Raw genomic sequence first — 21746 nt, forward strand, 5'->3', positions numbered from 1 at the left:
TAGATGCAATGGTACCAGGCATGGCTAGCTCAGCCTGTAATTAAAATTCCAGTGCTAATCCCAAAGATACTCTATAGGAAAACTTGATTGAAAGCAATCCTCTTGACCATTCTGCTGGAGTTTCCTGTTTTGAGGGCAATCATGTGGCCTAGTTGCCAATTAATTCATGGAAAGAGAGCAAACACTTTAAACAAACAGTGATCAAAGAGCAGCACAATAAGGAAGCAGGTTTGCCAGGAAGGTTTCCAAGCACCAAAAGCCAGTGCTCTGCACCTTGCCCTGGCTGTTCCAGGCACAGCACATTCGTGGCAGGTCCAAGGAAATCGGTTTGTTCTGCACAGCACATCAGACACTTCACCTGCCTCAGCCTCACCTTCACCATCCCATCTCCACTGCAGGGCTAAAATCCTCAATATTCTTTGAGAGTCTGGTCTGCCTTACACAGGTGACTTAAATAACGATTTTTTTTCCTTTTTTACATTTTGAGTTTTTTTCCTAGTGCCTCCCACGTGATTTAAGCCACACCACTCCTAACAAATCCCATTCTACTCGCTTTCCATTAACACTACACCAAAACAAACAAGCCAAGTTACCTCTGAGTGGTGTTATCTGAGCCTTGGGGGACAAGATCCTCCTCCAGAGCTAAGTGGCCATTCTCCAGGGGTTCAGTAGCCCCAGGACTGTGATCCTCTGAGTGCTTGGGAGGCAAAGAGTGCTCGGTGTTCTCAACACAAACTCCACGCCTCGGAGGTCAGGAATAAAACTTTATTGTTTTCAAATTTCTTATCTGCCTCCAACTAATCAGTTACTTGTCAAAAGATGTTTGGCATAAAGAGGCCAAATTGCTCTTCGGTTTTTGTAACAGTAACGATCTAGAAAGTGGCTGCAGTACAAGTTTTCCTGGAGTCAATCCAGGCACCACACGGATCCGTGGTAGGAAAGCAGGAGTTTGGTGTGCAAACCAAACGGGAGCTCTCAGTGATCTGATACAAAAGTTGAGAGGGAAAGAGCAGCTTAGGTGGATTTACACAGGAGGAGATACCCTGAAACAGAGCCTGTGCTGGTTATTCCCTGGCCTTTCCTTGCCTCAAAGGAAATGGGCTTCAGAGGGACATCTGTCATTCAAGACCAGGTTTTCTAGAAATTGCAATCTGATGAAAAAATTCCTTTATGTTTCTTTCAGCTCTACACTTTCCCTTTCTCCTGTAAAATTCCCCTGGCATCCAGACACGAAGGGAATTAGCTATAATACCAGAAATTCCCATTTTGTTTCCATGTTGCAAAAATTAAAACACAAACAAGAAGTTCCTCCTCCTCCTCGTCTTACCTCTCTCTGAGCACAGAGTCCTTCTGTACTTTGAGAACTCACAAATCAAATCAACTTGGAACAGAAAAGGCAAACATTTGTATTAAAATAATGGGAATTGTTAATTACCCCCATTCATCTCACAAGCACCTTGCATGGAAAATTTCCATAGAAAAATTCGACCATTTAAAACAGTTCTTCTGTTTCTGACCCTAATGCCTAAAAATGGAGAAACAACACAAAGTCCAGACAACTGAGTGCAGGAGTTCAGGCAGAACAAGCTGCTGCCTCACCTTCCAGCCACAGGCTGAGTGAAAACCCACACAGTGCTGGTGGAAACTTCCAAATACTTTATTTAGGAACAGTTCTGCTTATGTGCTGTGGGGTTTTTTCCTGTTTAAGTCACCACAATTATGAAATTATCTGCATTTTCAAAGTGCCTGTCACCGTGGCACCTGGGTGCTTTATAAAAAAAGCTGTCTGGCACGACAGAGATGATTTATCACTCACAAACCTCCTGGTCTCCTGTTCCTTATCCCTCATTTCAGGTGTAGCTACTGACCAAGGATGAAGAACAAAGCAACAAATGAACTCCAGAAAAAGATCATCTTGTTTTCAGGCAAGGTTTAGATCAGAGACAAAATGAACAATGAGAGACCCAACTTCCCATGAAGAGCAAGTAGCTATTTCCAAAGCCACCCATGAAGATAGTTTCCCAGGAAAATCCATGTAGGAATAGGTTCTATACTGTATTCAGGTATTTAACAAAAGGTGTGCATGAATAAAGAAGGATGCTATTGGCCCAGAGTACAAATTCACCCACCACAGCTGGGGTAACCATTAATATTTCGTATCTGCCATCCTTATCGATAAGGAAAGAGGCTCTATTTTGTCAGTTCTGTTACATTTTTAAAAAATACAGAGACTTCTGGGATTCGAAAGGGAAGGAGAAGTAGCCCCCTTGGCTACTGTTCCATAGCCATCATGTGGGAGCCTCATCTTGCTGGTTTAGTTCTCCTGTACTTTTACCTCTGTTTCCCCATCACACCCCAATTTCTAGACCAAAATACCAAATTACAGTGTCAAATAATGGGGCAGGGGGAAGAGTCAAATTATACCTATGCCCTGGTCCATGCTAAGTAGATGTGTACTGGCCCTGAACAGGCCACTGGTCACAGAACTTCTCCAACCAAAATGGAATTTCTCTGTGCTCCAGGTTATTTTCAGCTATTTATAGTGTGTGTTTGTTTCTGAATAATTGCTTGTCTTTAATACACTGGGAGAGAATGTGAGTGCACAGACATACACACAGGACACAGGAGAGAAGGTGGTAAAACTTCCCTCTGTTGGTTTCAGGTGCAGGTATTGGTGTCCTAGAACCTCTTGGAGCTTTTCCTTCAATACAGAATAAAACCTCTGTTTCTCTGGGGGTCCTGGTTAACTTTTGAATCCAAAAATGCCCTTTATATATCCTGTGAGGCCACTCTTGGCCTTCTGCTCCACCTTGTCCTCCAGAGGTGGGAAAGCAACATGATTAAGGGCCAGGTCAAAGAACAGGGGTTTGCATGGAATGGGCTGGAATCCCGGTGGGAAGTGCACGAGGTTGACTTGCTTGCTGACAAGAGAAGGATCCAGGCAGAAAGTCTCAAACCGTTCTGAGAGTGGCTGAAAGAGAAGGAGGCAGAAACACAAATTAGACACATCAAAGCTGATGGGGTCAAACAAGCAAAGAGGACTGAGCAGCAACTGAGACAGAAGAAGCCGAAGTTCCCTTGTGTGGCATCTTGAGCCCTGTCAAAGGATCTCTGGAAAACCTTCCCATGTGCAGGGAGAAAGCTAAATAAAGAAAGAGGCAACCCTAGAAGCTGCAAGCAGCTGCCCAGCTCCTGCCCAAGGAACTCCACTGTGCCGGGGACCTTCTGCACGTGCAGAAGAAAAACAAGCCTAATAAAATCTCCCAAATAAACCAGTCATGACCAAATCCCGACCAGTGTGACACTTCTTGAGTTATGAGAGTCACTCAGGTAACAGGTTAAAAGTGATGTTCTTTAAGAGCACTACTGGAATCTGCCTGAGCTCTCAGCTCTTACCTTGCCATCCTTGACCTGAGATGGAGACTCAGACTCATGAGGATCATTTGCATCTGCAAAATTGAAGAAGAAGTGGTAAGAATAACAGGCTTGACCCCAGTGTAAAGTAGGATTGTCTCAGGAACCAGCTGCCTCTAAGCTCAGCTATGATCCTTGCTCTCTGTAAGACTATTTTCAGTAGAATCAACTTGCTTTCTAGACTAAGAGGAGCACAAACACTCAGCTATGGCCCACATAGCTCTGCAGTGGTGGAGAGCTGCTCCTTCACATTGTCATGGGAATTTCTGAAAAGCAGCAGAGACTTTGAGTTAAGCACAAAGCAGCAGATGAGAACAGCCCCGGGGGGGTCTGTTAAAGCAATATTAAGGCAATAAGAGACCAGGCAATCCATTCCTTATCCTGGGTTTCCAGCAGCAGGCACAGCAAAAACAGCGGCCCAAGAAATCACAGAGTTCACTCAGTTCCCAAAAGTTCCACTGACCAGACTGACACTGACAAAGGGCAGAACATCACTGCTCTCCCCAGCAGTTCTCAGCAGTTCTCCCACCCAGGCAAAACTGGGATGTGTAAGGACATATTGTGTGCAGCAAAAAAAAAAAAAATTAAACACTAAACTGTTCTGTGCAGGTTTCTAAAAAGGGTGCCTATCCCCCTGAAGGGTTTTCACATCCCTGGGCAGGGAGCAAGATGCCAAGTGTGCAGTCACTGCCTGCCTGCATTACACACAGCTAGAGGCAGCTACAACTGGGGGGGGAAATTAGTTTTCCAGAGCCTGCATGAATCAGAGTGAAGTGGAAAAACATTTGGAACTTCAGAAATGAAATAAAAGGAATGAAATAGCTGCAGGGGCATTATTCAAGATACATTAGAGCAGAGCTGTAGTATAGTCTGTAGTATATTACTCACCTAATATAGCTGCTGCTTGCAAGGAGTATTTCTCTGCATTAACTTGAGTGATCAGATCCTGAACATCAGGCAGCTCCTAGGGCATTAAAGAAAATCATTTAAGAGCCTGAAATGTGCCAGTCTAAGAGTTAGAGCAAAGGGAAAACCTGACAAAAACTAATTCCTACTGCTGATAAGCTTTCCCAGAAGATAAAAAGCTACAGTGTCATGCTTCAGGCACTACAGAAGTTGTATAGGAAAAAATGCACAGGTGAGGAAAAGTGGTAAATTGTTGTGGAGTTGTTACAGGAAGTCTGCCTCTCCTCCAAGGCTGTTGAAGAGTTCCCACATCACTAGAAAGTCTCTGCTATAATGAGTATTACTCCTCTCCCTACTTAAAGATCAGTCTTGAATTGTAATGGCCTGGCACCTAATTAACAATAAATACTGGGACAGAGCTTCTTCATAAACTTCAGCACCCTTCTACACACAGGATTGGGTTCCTACCTTCAAGCTGTTCCTATGAGCTCCAGCTCCTGACTGAACTTCCCGGGCGTATTTCAGCACCCTCTCATATAACACCAGAGCTTCACTCCACTTCTTTACCAGGACATAGGACTGGGCAATGAAGAAACACCTGCAACAGTAAAGAGTGGATTCCTGACATGTTTGTTTGCCAACTCAAAGGACTGGTAACAGGGGATATCCTTAGGTAGCACTGGCCAGTTTCCCCTCAGCATCCAGTCTCCATTTCACAAAAGGGCAGAGGGAACTGCATCAAAGGCCTGTACAGCACACAGAGCTTTGGAGTGACAACCTTTGAGGATGTCATGTGTGCTAAAGAAAACCTGGCTGTTTCTCAGTCACCTGTAAGCTTTGTACACGAGCGTCTTCAATCCAATCTCTTTTTGGAAGTTCTTGTCCTCCTCTAGGCCAGGAAGTTGCATCAGTTCCACAAGGTTCTGGGCAAAGGAGAGTCAGAATAACAAATGCAGGCACTGTTTTCCTCTGGAATCTGCTGCAGTAGGAGAAAGCTGCCCCTTCTGACAAGTCAACAGTACACTCCCATGGAAATACTTTCCATCCAGTTTTCTAATTATCAGTTTTCTAACCTTGTGAAGGACTCTCATTGAAACTTGTGCAAGTTGCCCTCAGGACAGATTTCCTGACACAAACAGGAATTAGGACAAAGACTCCTTAGATTTCACATGAACTAATTCTTTCATAAGGCATTTCCCTTTCCCATTCACAACTGCTTCAGCCACAGGCTCCCACAGTTAATAGAAAAACGATGGGAGAAACTGAAAAACTGCTTATGAAGAACAAGTATTTTTAGCTGCTACTTTCCCTGGCCAGCAGGAATTAAGGCAGCTCTGAGGGTGCTGCATAAAAGAGTCAGAAAGACTATTTTAAAACTGTGTTAATGTGGCCAACCAAGGACACCCATTCCAGCAGCACGTTCTGCTCACAACTAGAAAGGGGTTTTTGTGTTTCATGTAAACGTTGAACATCTCCAAGGTACCTGCAGGTACTTCAGACTTCACAGGCAGCTCAACTGCACTGCTGTATATTCCCCATTAGGTTTTTGTGCCAAAGGACAAAGAATTACCTGCAGAATGATGTCGTAGAGGCGGATGAGGTCCTGTGGCCGGGGCGTGCGCTTGCCGTCCTCGTCCGAGCGCTGCTGCTGCAGCAGGGCCTTCTGCAGGGACTTGGCCATGCTCTCGTTGCGCTTGATGGCCGTGGAGAGCTTGATGTAGGTCAGGTAACTACCAAGAAAACAGAGAAAATACCATCAGAGACTTGCTCAAACAGTACTCTTTGTTCCGAAAAACGCCTTCCTCCCCCAGTCTGAGCTGGTACTAGTGGGGGAAGAACACAGGGAAGGTCAACTTGAGAGTCTTGAGGGAAATATTTTCGAAGCTGCACGGATCAGATCCTTATCTGTACAGTCATCCTTCGAGATGAGAGAGGCCCAGAACAAAATCCCCATAAAACAAAAATCAAACAGAAGTAAAATCCTGACATAAGAACACGACTGCTTCACGCCAGCACACAGCAACGTTTGCCTATTACCTGTGTAAGTACTGGATGTTGGACACCTTCCCAGAATCATTTTCCAGAGAGTGCTCTCGCTGTTTCTGTGGACATTGGAGACAAAACACTGCATGATTTACTTAAAACTGGCAGACAAGGGAAGAAAAATACAGAAGCACCTCAAGGTTTGGGTAAACCATAAAAGCTGTAACAGATTTTCAGGCAAAAGAGAGAGGGCTTCTACACTGCTATTTCCTCAGTCCAGTTCTGAAGAGAATAAGTTCAAAGGTAACTCTTATGCAGCTCTTTATTACAGAAACCTCAGCCCTTTTTTACTGTTAAGCAAGTTTAACACTAACAAATCAGCCCCAAAGAAATACTGTGTTGTTGGAAACAGAAGCTGATGTTTGCTGCTTACCTGGTCTGGTTTCAATTCTTCCCGGACTGCCTGAATGGCATCTCTGCACTCACTGAGTAAAGACTCAAACAAACGTTCCTTTGTCTCCTCATTTTCTGCCTAAGAGCAAAGGAGATTCAAGACAGCTTAGAAATCAGAAATTTTTGTATGATGCACCAATTAACTGGGGAGAGTAAACAAAGCTTTTCCCAAAGTATGGCTTTAACATTCATGGGTATTGAGAACTCCAACCTGTGCCTGTCTGCAACACATTCCTGGGAGCAAACTGCCAGAAACCATGGGGAATGTGGTCAGTGGTGAGGATTCAGCAGCACTGAAGGCCCAGCACACACAGCTCATAGCCTCATCCCTGCACCAGCTACCTTCCTTCCCTTCCTGGATGGCACCTGCACTGCTCCCAGAGCAGCTGAGGCCGGACTGCACTGTGGGAAAGGCCCAGCAACTGAAGAGCTGAGCAGCACCAAACTGGCAAACTACCAATGCAGACGGCTCTTGTTATGCTGATTTAATTTTTCTCATGTGGTAAGAACATGTAGATGATTATCTTTTCTCCACTCCCACTCTAGCAATGCTCACTGTGGCAACAACTTGCTGGTTTGACGCATTTTTTACAGTAACCCTGTATTTTAGCAGCAGGAGTGACCGAGTGCTTTTCTGCTGTCGCCACAGGTTTTGTCAAAAAAGTGAAGCAGCTTTTGGCCTTCTGCCCCAACAGCAGAACATGAAAACAACTTTAAAAAAACAAGTTGAAGCCTGATCTCTGCCTAATTTACTGGCATATCATGTACCTAATTAAACAAGCTCCCAAACTCGACTTCATTCGGTAACCAGGTGGGGACTGCAAGACTTACTGATACAGTAAAACTGCCCAAAAACAAACCTCAACCTTAGCAACTGAAGGAAGATTAAAGAGCACCAGCACTGTGTTATACCACTTCCAAGTAACAGCATAAAATGAGCAACGAATTTGTTGCAACAAATTTGCAATTGTCCAAATGAATAAAAAACTGCCTAAAAACAGGCTCACTTGTTTATCTTCCACAGAGCTCTACAGTCTCTGCCTCTCCACTTCCCACATTTGCAAACCCAATAAGGAATGTTATTTTTACTCCCTCACAAAGCCTCAGGTATCCTGAGATGAAGGCGGGTTTTTTGGGTTTGGTTTTTTTTGCTTTTAATTTAAGATTTGCTGCAAGAATTTTTTTAAGGTGGGACTGACTCCTGAGAATAACCAGAGACGAGTCTGACTGCATTCTCAACCTCACCCAGAGCAGCACAGCAATTTCACTGTACGCACAAAAATGAAAACACACGGCCAGATCATCAGTCAGGCACAAACAGGGAAAGGGCTGGGCCCTGCCATGAAACAAAGGCTTTCCTTTCGAAGCAAAAACTCCTTGAGCTGATGATTCCATGCATAAATGCACATATGTTCTGATTTGGGAGAGATCAGATCACAAAACTGTGATCTTGAATCACAGCTGGTGATTCAAGTGCCCTGACAGAACAGCACAGGTTCATCTTAAAGGGCATCACAGGAACTGATCCCACTGAACCCACTTCCATAAGTGCTCAATCCTCCTATTAAATTTGTTCTAAACCACTGTGTAACACCTCTGACAGTTATTTTTTGCTGCAGTCCAGAGATGAGCACAGAATCCTTGAGGCAATGCCAGGTAGGAGCACACTCCTGTCATGCTGCCCTGCACCCTTCTCACTTCTACCTGGTTACAGCCAATGGGCCCTCAAAGTCACACCTTCAAACCCAAGGGCTGCCATAAGCAACTTTAAACTTCAGTTTTTATTTCAGTTTGGCTTATTTGTTCTGTTTCTCCCATTACCAACAGGATATTGAAGGCAACGGTGTAATTGTGCTGAGAAAAACTTCATTTTTATACACAACAGATTGGTTTTACTTCTAATTAAACCTTGCAGAGCACTGATGTTATGTCAGGGTTTTAACTCAGTCAAGATGAGTAGAAAGGTGCCAAAGATCCCAGGAACCACAATGCATTCAGCTAAAGATGGACTGCCTGTCACAACGACAGAACTGCTTCCAAGTTTTAGCCCTCTGGAAATATAAACAGTGCTGCTGCATGCTCAGCTCTCACCAGAACTGATTCTGAACCACAAAACTCCCCTGTTTAGTCAGAGCTCCCAAGGAACACAAAGCAAGATGAAAACCAATTCAGCCCACTGTTCTGCCACTGCTTTAGAGGGCAACTACACTGAGAAAGCCCAGCTGTCAGCCTGGCAGGATGGAAATTAAAGGAAGGAACTCTGAGCTGCACTTCCACCTGCTGGCCATGTGTATGTGCTTCCTAAAAACAAACACATTCAGCACCCTTCAGTTCATAATATTTTGACAAGAGTGGGTAACACTCATGTTTCCTACCCAGCCACATCCTGTTTATCCTACTCACATTCCTCTTAACACTATCCCCTGTTCCTGCCTTATCCCTTTGTAGGGTTTTCATTTTACCATTTTTATTTATCATCATTATTCTCCTGGTGACAAAAGGTTTTTTTACGCTGCAACAAGCCCATCTTTAGCTGTAATAGTTGTTACTGAAGATCCTTTCACTGCCTTTTCAAACTGCAAGTGAGTATGCAGCCACTGAAAAGCAGGATCCACCATCTGGTCACCATTTCCAAGGAAAAAGTCACATGTGAAAAACCTGACTACAATATTAAAGACTGCATAGTATGTGCCACTACAAGTTCCAGTGAGCTGGACTTCAATGATCCTCGTGGGTCCCTTCTAACTCAGGGTATTCTATGATTCTAAGAAGTGTTTCAGAACCACTGTATGTGAGATTGATTTATATCCTCACATTTATTAATCCTCTTCCTGCTTTTGAGGATTTCCATAAGTCAGTAAGAAAATGGAATAAAACTCATAGCACCTGCTTCACCTGGCAAATTGCTTTCTGTTGCTGAAAATAATGTGGTTAATATGTATCCTTTTTCTTTCGGCTGCCCTGAAATTGGAGCATTTGAGCAAGATGCTTAAAGAAATTAAAACTAATTCAAAACCAGTTGCTCTTAAAAATGCTCTTCACTCCCAAGTGACAAACTAATAATGGCCATCATCCTGCTGCTGAAAGGCAGCAGAGTGTTTCAAAGAGCAGGAATACTCAGAACAGATCTCCCAGACTACCACTTAGCAGACTGTGAGAGCTATCCCAAATGCCACTTCAGCTTTGGGTTACAGTCAGTATTGTACTTTTAGCCTTCCAACCCCAACCTTGAAAAAAATAGATTATTCCAAAGCTTTTAGTCCAGGTATCAGGCACTGCTCTGAAGGAAAGAGGATGGTCAGAAGGCCAGTGCTGGGTTACCTGAGCGATCGCTGCCTCGTTGTCAGCCAGGCCCAGCAGGAAGATCCTCACTTTGTCTATTTTCACTGGAACAGTTCTCCCTCTCCACTCCACCTCGCTCATCGTGGCTGCCTGCTTTGCTCGAGTCTGGGTGATCAGAGCCTGCACAGAACAGACTCACATTATGAGCTTGAACTTAAAGGGATCCAGGACTTCTTAAATTCACATTAGGTTTAACTATTTTGAAATCAAAGGGTTTTTTGGTAAAGTGTGGCTTCCCACAGAGCCCAGGCTTGCTTGCTCGCTTCTGTTATATTCTGGCTCTTGAATGGTTTGCTGCAGCAATATTCATGCTCAACAGAGTCTCAATGAATGTTTCAAGTTGAAGTGTGCAAATAAGTTACCTCCAGTTTTTCTGCAAGAAGACCTTCAGTGCCACCAGACCTCAGTCTCATCTGCATCAACTCATTCATGGCAGATTGGTCACCTGAGAGAATCCACAAATCCAGATCACATTTCCATTCCACTTCAAAAACTATTTTCATATACAACAGCTAATCAATAGATTTTATACTGGCAGTCTGGGGACAAAGGAGAGAAACTTGCAATTTCATTCTGACTTCATAGGCAAACCACCACAAACTGTTATTTTGTCTTTCTACACAAAACCACAGGTGCTGTTGCAAAAGGAGTCTATTTCTCCACTGCTGAACTGTCCCAGAACGTGTTCAGAATTTGCCCAAAATATTACAGCTTTGCTGCAATGTCACTTAGAGCAGTATTTAACTAAATCAACATCCCTTTCATGTGAGCAAGCCTTGTTCTTTGCTGGAGACCAGGCACCCCCTTCCCTTACCAATGTTATAGGCACAGTAGCGGATGTTGGGCGAGATCTCTTCCACACGCTGGTTATACAGCACAGCTTGTTCTTCTGTGAAAGCATTGGCCAGTTTTTCATAAATGGTCCTACAGCAAAGAACAAATATTAACGCTGCAGTATGTGCCCTTTGTGGGTGTTATCCCAAGGGAGGAGTTTGTGTCTCTGCTCCAGAGGATGCTGTTTCTTCATAGCACCTCCTGGTTAAGTGCACAGTTAACTAAACAACTCAGAGTTGCTGTACATACTGCACATACACTTACCCCACTTGTTCAATGCTATTTACTAAACGAAGCTGGTGAAGTTGTGGAACTCACTTGCATTTGTTGAAAGCCTCCATTGCTGCCTTCCACTCCTGGTGCTCGAAGCGAAGCATCCCGGTGAGGTAAGCCATGTACGCCTGCAGACAGAGCAGGGGCAAGGGAATTCACCCAAGATCCACGGCCTGATTGCTACAACCTTTAGTACAAGGCTGCTGCGACACCTGCAGTGAGTGACTGAGCCCTGCCCTTTTTGTTTGGTCTTCCCACAGAAGGCAACTGATCTGGATGACAGGTTACCACCTACCTATCTTTTCTTCTTTAACTGAGACATTTCTAAGTTTCAGTTTTCTAAGTTTTTTCACTGCTACATTTCTAAGGAATCAAAGAATCATGGAATGGAATCACAGAATCGATTGCTGGAAGAGACCCTAAAGATCATCTAGCTCCAACCCCCCTGCCATGGACAGGGACACCTTCCACTAGACAGAGCTGCTCAGAGATGAAAGCAAAGATGTTTCTTGCTTGTTATGCAATCAACATGGCCCACTGATGTTACAAAACATTTTTTTCCAGCAATATGCTATAAAATGGAAGTTTAAGTAACTTAAATGGTACTAAATCCCCTTGTTCAAAGAGACCAGTGTCACAACACAGTTGCTTTCTAATTTCCAGGAACTGAAGCTCCAGATCTTGTGTGGCTATCTCAGGGCATTTAACAAAGATAACTCAACAGATAAGCATGGTTTCTTGGGCTGTGTTGCATCGCTTTAGTCTCCCTCAACCCTTTTTACTTTTCTTGATTATCTATTGCTAGACAGTTCCTATCTCTTCACCCCAAATCCAAAGGCTGCTGTAAAACAAGATCAAAAGTACCAGTGGTTACCTGCGCTTCCAGCTTTGTCTTGGCATCCACCCTGTTGCTCTCACAGAGCCTCTCCAGCTCCTCGGCGTGTTTCACAGCTTTGCGCAGCCGCGACAGCAGGTGGAAGCGTTTGCGGGGCTCCGTGTTGGCCTCCTGCTTCAGCTGCATGGCATAGCTCCAGGCCCTCTCTGCATCCATCAGGATCAACAGCAAATACCTGCAGGGCACAGGGGGATTAATGAGGAAATAATGGCATCCAAATGAGAATTACATCACCATCAGTTCTTCGCCACAGGATCTGCAAAGCTTGGTAACGGAAGTTCAGCTTGATCGTGTTTTGCGCTTGACCAGCTTGAATGTTTCTTAACATTCTAAGCACACAAAGTCATATAATTCCTAACTGTTTTCTGCTGTGTTTCTCACTCAGAAATGCAATTATCCCACTGAGGAAGAGAATTTGCAACTATTCTATAGCACCACAGACACTGAAAAGACAAAAAATTTATCATTTTGGGTTCAACCCATTCAAATGGGTTCAATATGTTCTTAACAACTCAGGTGAATGCAGCACAATGTGTTCTTTTCCCACAGAAAAAGAGGAGACAGCAGATGTTTCAAGTGTTCCTTTTCGTTCCTGACATAAAAAGATGGGAAATGAGCCCAAAATCCTGGCTTTTATCTTTTATTAATATCAACAACACACACCCCTGAAAAGAAACGTTTCTGAGCATATTGTATAGAATTCTTCCACCACATCCACATGAAAAGAAATTATTGAAGTGAAACTCTTCACTAATAAACTGAGTGTTCAATTCCATGCTGTACCTGTTGTCTGAGAGAATCTCCTCAGTTACTTTCTTCCCAGTGAACTTGTGCCTGTTGCCCATCTTGAAGTTGAGAGTTTTTCGGAGCCTCCGTAGCCTGCGGGAGCAATAACCCCTAAAAAAAAAGACAACCACAGTCAGTTTGGCCAAAGAACAACTTTCCTTCTGCTTACTGCTTTATCCAAACAGGGAAAAAAGGACTAAAGGCTGTGCCAGGCCATGTTTAACAACTAAGAACTCCAAGTCTGACATATGGTAAGAGGTAGCTTAGACACTGCCTGTAAAACAGCAGTTAATAGAAAATATGAAAGGTAAGAAGACATATAATAATCCCTGATCTTGAAAAACCAGAATGATGTTCTCATTACAGATTGGTTTATGTGTGTTTATTGAATACTGACATCACAGAGGTGTTAACAAACAAGCTCTTCAGGGCAATGGAGAAAAAAGAGCCTGTGTGAACCCTCCTAAATGGCACAGCCACAGAATGTTGCAGCGAACAGAGATCAGCACACATCGACCAGCTCACATGGAACAACCTGCCAGGGGTATTTACTTGGCAGATGGGTTTTGTTGCCTGCTACAAGGGCTTTAGTTTTTAAATTAAGAGAAGCCAAGCCACAGGAGGAAATCCCAGTACTAACCTGTACCTCTGGAAGTCCCCATGTCTCAAACCGTGCTGCTGCTGTGACTCCTTCACGATCTGCAGGACTGCGATTCATGTTAAGGCACATGGACAGCACAGTCTGTCACCAGCCCCTTGTTCCACTCCAAAATAACGGAAGGGAACTCTATAGGTCCCGTTAAACAAATGTGCTGTGAACAGAGGGGCACCCCAAAACCTCCTAAAAACACACAGCTGAGGGAACTGATGGTTCTAAAGCACCTCATGACTCCACTGCTCACTTCAGAGCTCATGAACATCAGCAAGGACAGGACTCAGACAAACCTCAAGCACCTTCTCCTACAGACATCCACGGGAGTGTTGCTTCACTGGAGCTCATTTTGGGATAAGCTGTGCCAACAGACACATCCAGGCTCATACAACTGACTGCCTCAGCCTGGCTACACAGCCTCCCCAGCCACGCTTGTGATATGGTTTTGTTGGCAAAACCGAGGGAGAGAGAAGCTTTCCTGCCCTTAAACCTTCCATCTCCCAAAAGGAAAAGGACACAAACACCCTGAACAGAATCACTGCTGCCTTCCCCACACAGCTTCCACAAAAAACAGCTTTCTGAACGCAGAACCTCCTCAAAAGAGCTTTTGAAAAGAACTCAGGGGCTGATTTTCCGCACAGTTTTTCAACACATTTCTGTCTTGCTGCACGACTGTAACAAACATCTGTGACACAATGCACTGCCCTGTGACCTGGGATACCATCACTCCATCATTCCCATCCAGTCTCTGCACTCTTCAGTGCATTTGCCAATTTCTGTGCATCCTGTAGTTCCTTTATTCCCTTACTGATGCTACCAAGTAAATAATAGACCATATTCTGGTAAATCTGCTGATGCTTTTCACACCGTTTACAAGGCAGATTATATTGCAAAAAACAATCTCCACCACAAACAGGAAATCTCTGTGCTATATATATTTATATCCTAAAATTTCCCTTTTTTAGCTTTATCAAGAAGCCTTTAAAAAACACCCAAAACCAGACTGTACAACAATCCCTTGAAAAGAAACACTAATATTATACCTAAAGAAATCACCAGATATTTAAAGTTTAAAATGTCAATGTCTATCAAAGTGTTTTCTTGTAACTACACCTAAAATTAAATCTCTCAAGTATTAAGAACCTGCACCAATAGTTATTACAATGAGTTATTTCATATTTGTGGAACAAACAATTCAAATTGCAACATCTCAACACAGCCCTCCTCGTCCTTGCTGTCTACCCAAGATTTTTTTCAGACTCTCTTTAATCCTGTGCAGTTACTTGCTGAATTCATACCCCCTGTATTATGCACTTTTTCATTGATTTAGATATTCCCAACGTTAGCAGGGCAATTGCCATGTCTGCATCCTACTCCACAGTTACTGGCTACACACCACCTGCCATATGCCACGTGGAAAACTGCCACCTCGTTTCACCTGAGTTTTCCTCTGACCCAGAAGATAAATAAACCCCAGCTCTCCCACAGCTGTGCAGCTGGACTAGCTTCACATCTAAAGTTTCACGTACAAAAACCTCCACGAGCTTTACAGGCCACATCAGATTTTGGAAGCACTAAACTCGCAGGAGGTGGTTTGCCACCTCAGCGCATCTGTTAAGATTTTTTTATCCATTATTGCCTCAAGCTTTAATATTACAACCAGCACCTCAGAGGTGACCTGCTCCTATCTAAAGCACACAACCCAGCACAGAGCTGGGCCGTGGGGGCTGGCTCCAGCTGCCACGCGGTTCGGAAGGAGAAGCCGCACAGGCAGAGCACAAATCCACACCTCAGGAATGCCGGGCTGGGCCGTTTTACACAAACCAACCCCTCACGCCGGGCCGGGCCAACACCGCCCGCTCCTCCGCGGTGCCCCCGCACGGGGCCCGACCCGGGGAGTCCCCGCCGCCCCCCGTCCCTGCCCGCGGGGCCGCATCCTCCGGGCCCTGCAATCCCCGCGCTGCCGCCACGTCCCCCCGCCGCCCACGGGGCCGGGCCTGCCACGTTCCCCCCCGCCCTCCGCCGCGGCGCAGGATGCTCTCCAGGCCCAGGCTGTCGCCGAGGCCGCCGGGCTGCGGCGCGGCGGGCCGCTCGTTCTCCTTGTTGTCCTTGCCGTCCCTGCCGTCCCGGTTCTCCTCCGCCCCGGCCCCGCGGCCGCCGCCGCCGCCCTGACGCTCCGCCGCCATCTTGCGCCAGCGCCGCGGTGCATCACGGGCCGGGCAGCGGCGCGAGGGGCCGGCGCGGGGGCCGCCGGGAACGGGGAGGACCGGCCGGGGGGATCCCGGGAGGGGATCGGGGGGTTCGGGGACGCTCCCGGCGCTGGGGCTCACCCTGCGTTTGGTACATCCACCCCCGGCCCTCCTGCCCTTGTCCCGCTCAGTCACACCCAGTCTGAGCCCCCCAGCCCAGTCAAACTCCTCTGCCCCAGGGTCATCCCCAGCAGGGCTGACCCCAAATTAGCTCCCAGGGTCACATCCTTAACCCTGTCCCACTCACACACCCTGGTACTGATTCCCAAATCATCCCCAAGGGTCATATCCTTAACCCTGTCCCACTCACATACCCTGGTACTGACCCCCAAATTAGCTCCCAGGGTCACATCGTTAACCCTGTCCCACTCACACACCCTGGTACTGACCCCCAAATTAGCTCCCAGGGTCATATCCTTAACCCTGTCCCACTCACATACCCTGGTACTGACCCCCAAATTAGCTCCCAGGGTCACATCCTTAACCCTGTCCCACTCACACACCCTGGTACTGACCCCCAAATCCGCCCCCAGGGTCACCCCCCCCCAACCCTGTCCCACTCACCCCAAAGAAGATCCACATCATCCCCCAAAATCTCCCCCCTCCCACTGCCTTTGCCCCCCTTGGGCTGTGTACCTGGTTAAAGAGACTCTGTGTTGTTACTTCAAAGCCCCAAACACACCCAAATCCAGCAGCACTTCCATGGAGCTATTTAAAGGTATCAAAATGGATTTGCGCCCGCTACCTGGGAGAAGCGCTTAAAACCAGGTCCTCTTGCACATGGGTTTTAAATATTTGAACCAAGCTTGGAGATAACTCGTTAGGAACAAACCCCAAACTGTTTTGAGTACCTGGTGATAAATATTTACACAAACATAGTGGTTATAATAGTGAGTGGTACACACTGCTCTCAGAGCTGCTCTCATCAGGCCCAGACCTATCTTTGCCAGCCTGGGCTCTGCCTGCCTGGCTGCTCTTTGCTGCTGCCACACTACAGCGAGCAGCAATTTTGGCTCCTCTCCCCTTCCAAGAGCTCAGCTGTGATATCTTATTCCTGGTTCCAAAGTTCTCCTTTCTTCTCATGGACAGGAAATTCAAAGGGAAAAAATAAAACAAAAAATCAACCGTGTCCTCAAGCTGAAGCAAATCTCTTAAACTGTGTCTGTCTGCTCCAGGTTCCCAACACATCTCCCAGGAATCCATTCCCTCTCTAAACCAAACTGTGCTCCAGGATGATGCTGAACTAAGCAGACATGGCAATTAAAGTCTGTTTTAGGAACAACTGCTTCTCTCTGTGGTTCAGATGGACTGATAAAGGCAGCACCCACCTTCAGGTGCCCCACATGCATCTCACCAACCAAGGGACCCACTCCAATGCCAGAGCAGCCATCAGGTGTGGCACGGGCACATTTCTTTCTCATACGCTGACACAAAACTTTGCTGCTCCTCTGGAGCCTGTAAATGGAAGGATAAAGCTGCCAACCACTGGCTCGATGTGTAGATTCCTGCTGCAGGGCAGAGGGAGAGGAGGACCACACAAACCTGCAGCACTGCATCAAGCAGAGCCTTGGTGAGAGCCTTGCAGCAGGGCTGAGCTGCCTTTGGTGCCGCAGGGATAAATCCAGTGAGGGTTACCAGCTCCAAACACTCACACCATGCACAGACCCTCCCCGTGCTGCCTGCCCCTGCAGTCTGGGAGGGCTGGTAGCCTTATAATGTGACTTTTCCTTTTGGGGGTTTGGAGGCCAGATCCCCATGCTGCTGCACCCCTGCCCAAATAACCCATCTATGTTTCAGGCCAAGAACTTATTTTGCAGTTTTTGGATGAGGGATTCTGTTACTAATGTTTGTGTACAGAGCTGCAGGTTGTGAGTTGTGCTGGTGTTCAGGAAGAAACTGGGTATTTTCCTTGGTTGTTTTTTTTTTTAATAATCTCACCCTGTAGCACGAGGGTGGACCTGGCCTATCTGAGAGCTGACCACAGCTCAAGGGAGACCAAAGACACCACCAGTGTCATCACCCAAATGCCAGTGCCCTGCAGTGAGTATCTGAGGACACAGGGCAGATCCCATGGGGTGAAACCTCCCTGGAACTAGGGCAATTTCCCAAGGGTAAAAACTCCCTGGGGCTGGGCTTTCCCCACGAGCTGGCCCTGCAACATCCATGGTCATGGCTGGGGATGTGGCTCAGCCCTTGTTGAGGCCAGGAGTGATTCCCTGAGGGGAATGTGGCCAGTCTGGGATCAGGAGAGGGAGGCAGAGCTACACCCTGTGCCTCAGCACCTCCTTGAACCCTGTGGGATGGCCAGTTTCCCGCTGTGCTGCTCCTAATTGCCGGCAAGATAATGTCAGGATCATCTCATCTCATCCAAAGGGGTCTATCCACTTTCCCATATACCTTGTCTGAACAGGAGCTGGCTTTGTGGGGCTTCTTGTGGGCTACTGAGGATGGAAAAGGGCTCTGTACCCTATACTGGCAATGTCATAGGGCTGTGAGTGTCCCCGGAGCTCCCAGCACTGCCAGCAGGCTCAGCTCTGGACGTCCGTGAAGAGAACTGGGAAGCTGTGGAGTGGGTCAGTTACAGGAGTAATTGATGCATTAAATACTTCTCTCTCTCCATAGGAACAAAGCAAAGCAGCCTGGGGGCCACATGAAGAGTCCTTGGAGAGCTGATTGCACCGGCCAGTCCCAAGACTTCCATCTGTAAAGGCTCTGAGCAATTTTTGCAGGAAAAGAAGACAAGACGTGACAAAAATCTGTTCTCGCTGCAGTGAATCACCCTGACCCGCCAGCCCTGGGGAGAAACGCGGTTTCTCCTGCAAACCTGGGCTCACCTCGGGTGCTTTGGTGCAAGGATTTAGCTGCATGCTGGACACATTTGCAGTAGGAGAGGAACCTCCATTCCTAAAAAAAACCAGCCCTGCAGCCCCTAGGGTTGAAAAGCCCTCTCCCAGTGACTGCTGCATGGGGAAGCAATAAGGAAAAAACCCTCAGACTTTGGGTGTCCAGCTCCCTTTGGGGCACCCAGCCCCGGCCCGGGGTGTAACATCACTAACAGATATTTACCTCGCACTGGGGCAAAGCGCCCCTGCCCCGAGCCCCTGTGCCCGGGAGGGCTCCCCACGGGCAGCGGAAGGGCCCGGGATCCCCTCCCCGGGCTCGGGGCGCGATGCGCGGGGCCGGGCGGGAGCGGCCGCCCCGGAGCCGCCCCGGGGCCCCCCCGCTCCGGCGGCGCACGGAGAGCGCTGGATCCGCACCGCCGGAGCCGCACCGAGCGGCCGCGGGCTCCCGCCGACCCCGGAGGAGGTGAAGGGCGCCCGGCTCCCCCCTGCATCCCCCCGCGCCGGCTCTCCCTGCACCCCCTTTCCCGGGCATCTCCCGTGCACTCTCCGTGCGCCCCTTTTCCCCTTCACCCCTTCCCTGCGCGTTCGCGGTGCGCTCCTCGCTGACCTCTCCGTCCACCCCCTTCTCCTTTGCATCCCTTCTGTGCTCCCCACCGCATTCTGCCTGCACCCCCTTTCTCCGTGCATCCCTTCTGTGCTCTCCAGCGTGCTCTCCCTGCACCCCCTTTTCCTTTGCATCCCTGCTGCACTCCCCGCTGCACTCCCTGCACCCCCTTTGCCCCTATATCCCTTCTGCACTCCCCAGGTGCTCTCTGTGCACCCCTTCTTCCGTGTAGTCCCTGATCCACCCCTCACTGACCTCTCCGTGCACCCCTTTCCCCTGCACTCCCACACCCTCTGTGCCTGCCCAGTGCCTTCTCCACGCATTTTCCCCCCATCCATCCCCTCTCCGTGCACTCCCGGCCATGAACAGCTCCACGGCAGGCTCCGAGGGGGGCTGGCATCCTGAGTCCGTGATCATCCCCCTGGTGTACCTCGTCATCTTCCTCGTGGGCACGGTGGGCAACAGCCTGGTCCTGGCCGTGCTGCTGCGCAACGGGCAGGTGAAGAACACCACCAACCTCTTCATCCTCAACCTGGGGGTGGCCGACCTCTGCTTCATCCTCTTCTGCGTCCCCTTCCAAGCCACCATCTACACCCTGGAGGGGTGGGTGTTTGGGCCCTTCATGTGCAAGGCTGTCCACTTCTTCATCTACCTCACCATGTACGCCAGCAGCTTCACCCTGGCCACCGTCTCCCTCGACAGGTAGGAAAAAGGGAATGGGGGGGCTCCCTGCACCCTGAGGGTTCCCTTTCTCTGGATACCTCCTAGGCAGAGAGGGGACAGAATCCCCTGGAGTTAAGCCCTGATTGCTGCCATCTCCCGGGGCTCCTAGAGGAATCCAGGAGCATTTCCCAGTTGATGTGTGCAAGGAAATAAAACCACCAAGGATGGGGTCTACCAGAGGGTTGGGACTGCGACCCCTGTCCTCAGTGCCCAGCTGGCAGAAGATTTCAGACCCCAGAGCTGTAGGACTGGGCTCTGGCAGTTGAAGTGGAAATGGAAAACCAGAGAAAAACAAAGCTCAGTCCCTGTGCAGTTGTGGCTCTCCCTGGGATGTATGGAGAGAGCCCTGACCCTCCCAATAGCCCCCAGCAAAGCAGGCAAACCTCGAGGAGGAAAAGGCACTGCAATATTTGAGCTGAGACACTGATTTTCCCACCCTCCCCTTTCATTAGCAAAAAGCCCCTTTTTCTCCCAGTGCTGTCCCTTTGCTCCAGTGGTTGTTCCTTTTCCAGGGTAGTTTTTAGCCAGGAAGGCTGTTATTCCTGCCTGAGCTTTACCTCATGCTCACTCAGCCCCTGACTCTGCAAGGGCCGGTGAGTTATGAACCTGCAGTGAGTGAGAGGCAGGGAGCTCCTGGTGCTGCTCTGCTCTGTGCCTGAAACCTGCAAGATGAGATGTGGAAAGTCCATGGGAAGAACCATGGGAGCCCCAGAGCTGGGCTGGGTGTGTTCTGCCATCCCAGCAGGTGCTGGGACAGCATCCCCAGGAGCTAAAACATGGCCAGGGGCTGCCTCTTCCCCCATGTCCCACTGAGCTGGGGGAACAGAGGTGCCAAGCTAGGGAGGTAGCACAGGCCCTCAGTTCTGGGTGTAATTAGGGAACCAGCTAATTACAGAACTGAAAAGGGGTGATGTGCTTTCATGTGTGCCAGTGTGAGGAACACTGTCTGGGGATCCTGGGGACTTGCTCCTGCCTTCGTATCCACACTGCTGCTATCATTTGTGCTCTGCCAGTCAGAGTGACGATCAAGTGAGGATCTGCTGGATTAGGGAGAGGGACAGAAGGGGACCATACCTCTTGTCCCCACAAGTACTGCTGGGAGCAGAAAGGGTGACGGGACAGGGTTGGGTGAGGATCTTCCTCACTCTGCACTGTACAAGGACCCTGAGAAAGCATCAGGGAATCAGCTGTGTAACTAATTGCCCTGGAAAACTCAAATCCATCCCTTGTGCCCTTCCTCCAATCGGTCCCAGAGGTGCTCTCTCTGTGTCCTCCCCAGGACTGCAGCTGTGTCCCTCTCCCTTTCCCACGCAGGTATTTGGCCATACGATACCCCCTGCACTCGAGGGAGCTGAGGACGCCCCGGAATGCCCTCATGGCCATCGGCCTCATCTGGGGGCTTTCCTTCATCTTCTCGGGCCCTTACCTCAGCTACTACCAGGAATTCCAGCTGGCCAACCTGACCGTGTGCCACCCCATCTGGGAGATCTCCCAGCGCAAGGTCATGGACATCTGCACCTTCGTCTTCAGCTACATCATCCCGGTGCTGATCCTGAGCCTCACTTACGTGCGGACTATTCGCTACCTGTGGAAGTCCGTGGACCCTCTCCAAGACATGTCCGAGTCCAAGAAGGCCAAGCGGAAGGTCACCAGGATGATCATCATTGTGGCCGTGCTGTTCTGCCTCTGTTGGCTGCCCCACCACCTGGTCATCCTCTGCGTCTGGTTCGGGTACTTCCCCCTCAACCACTCCACGTACGTGCTCCGCATCCTGTCGCACGTCATCTCC

At 48.3% G+C, this 21746-nt stretch overlaps 2 protein-coding genes across 2 annotated transcripts in view; one reads left to right on the forward strand and one right to left on the reverse strand.

Annotated features, from left to right (window-relative positions):
• Positions 1-1639: 1639 nt before the first annotated feature.
• On the reverse strand, positions 1640-15731 carry SRP68 (signal recognition particle 68). The gene is made up of 16 exons (XM_017833074.1): positions 15577-15731; positions 13527-13593; positions 12884-12997; positions 12080-12275; positions 11251-11333; positions 10913-11022; positions 10461-10543; positions 10078-10218; positions 6737-6835; positions 6358-6422; positions 5891-6050; positions 5149-5243; positions 4789-4918; positions 4303-4378; positions 3397-3449; positions 1640-2971 (listed from the first exon to the last, which is right to left on the reverse strand). The coding sequence occupies exons 1-16, from the start codon at positions 15722-15724 to the stop codon at positions 2744-2746; spliced, it is 1848 nt and encodes a 615-aa protein (XP_017688563.1). The 5' UTR covers positions 15725-15731; the 3' UTR covers positions 1640-2743.
• A 3864-nt stretch (positions 15732-19595) lies between these two features.
• Positions 19596-21746, forward strand: part of GALR2 (galanin receptor 2) — a 2681-nt gene continuing 530 nt past the window's right edge. The window contains exons 1-2 of the mRNA XM_017833075.1: positions 19596-19936; positions 21272-21745. Coding sequence (XP_017688564.1) covers positions 19596-19936; positions 21272-21745 — 815 coding nt within the window. The remainder of the gene's footprint in view (positions 19937-21271; position 21746) is intronic.

Source organism: Lepidothrix coronata, unplaced genomic scaffold, assembly GCF_001604755.1.
Source record: "Lepidothrix coronata isolate B3197 unplaced genomic scaffold, Lepidothrix_coronata-1.0 Scaffold210, whole genome shotgun sequence".
Lineage (NCBI taxonomy): Eukaryota > Metazoa > Chordata > Aves > Passeriformes > Pipridae > Lepidothrix > Lepidothrix coronata.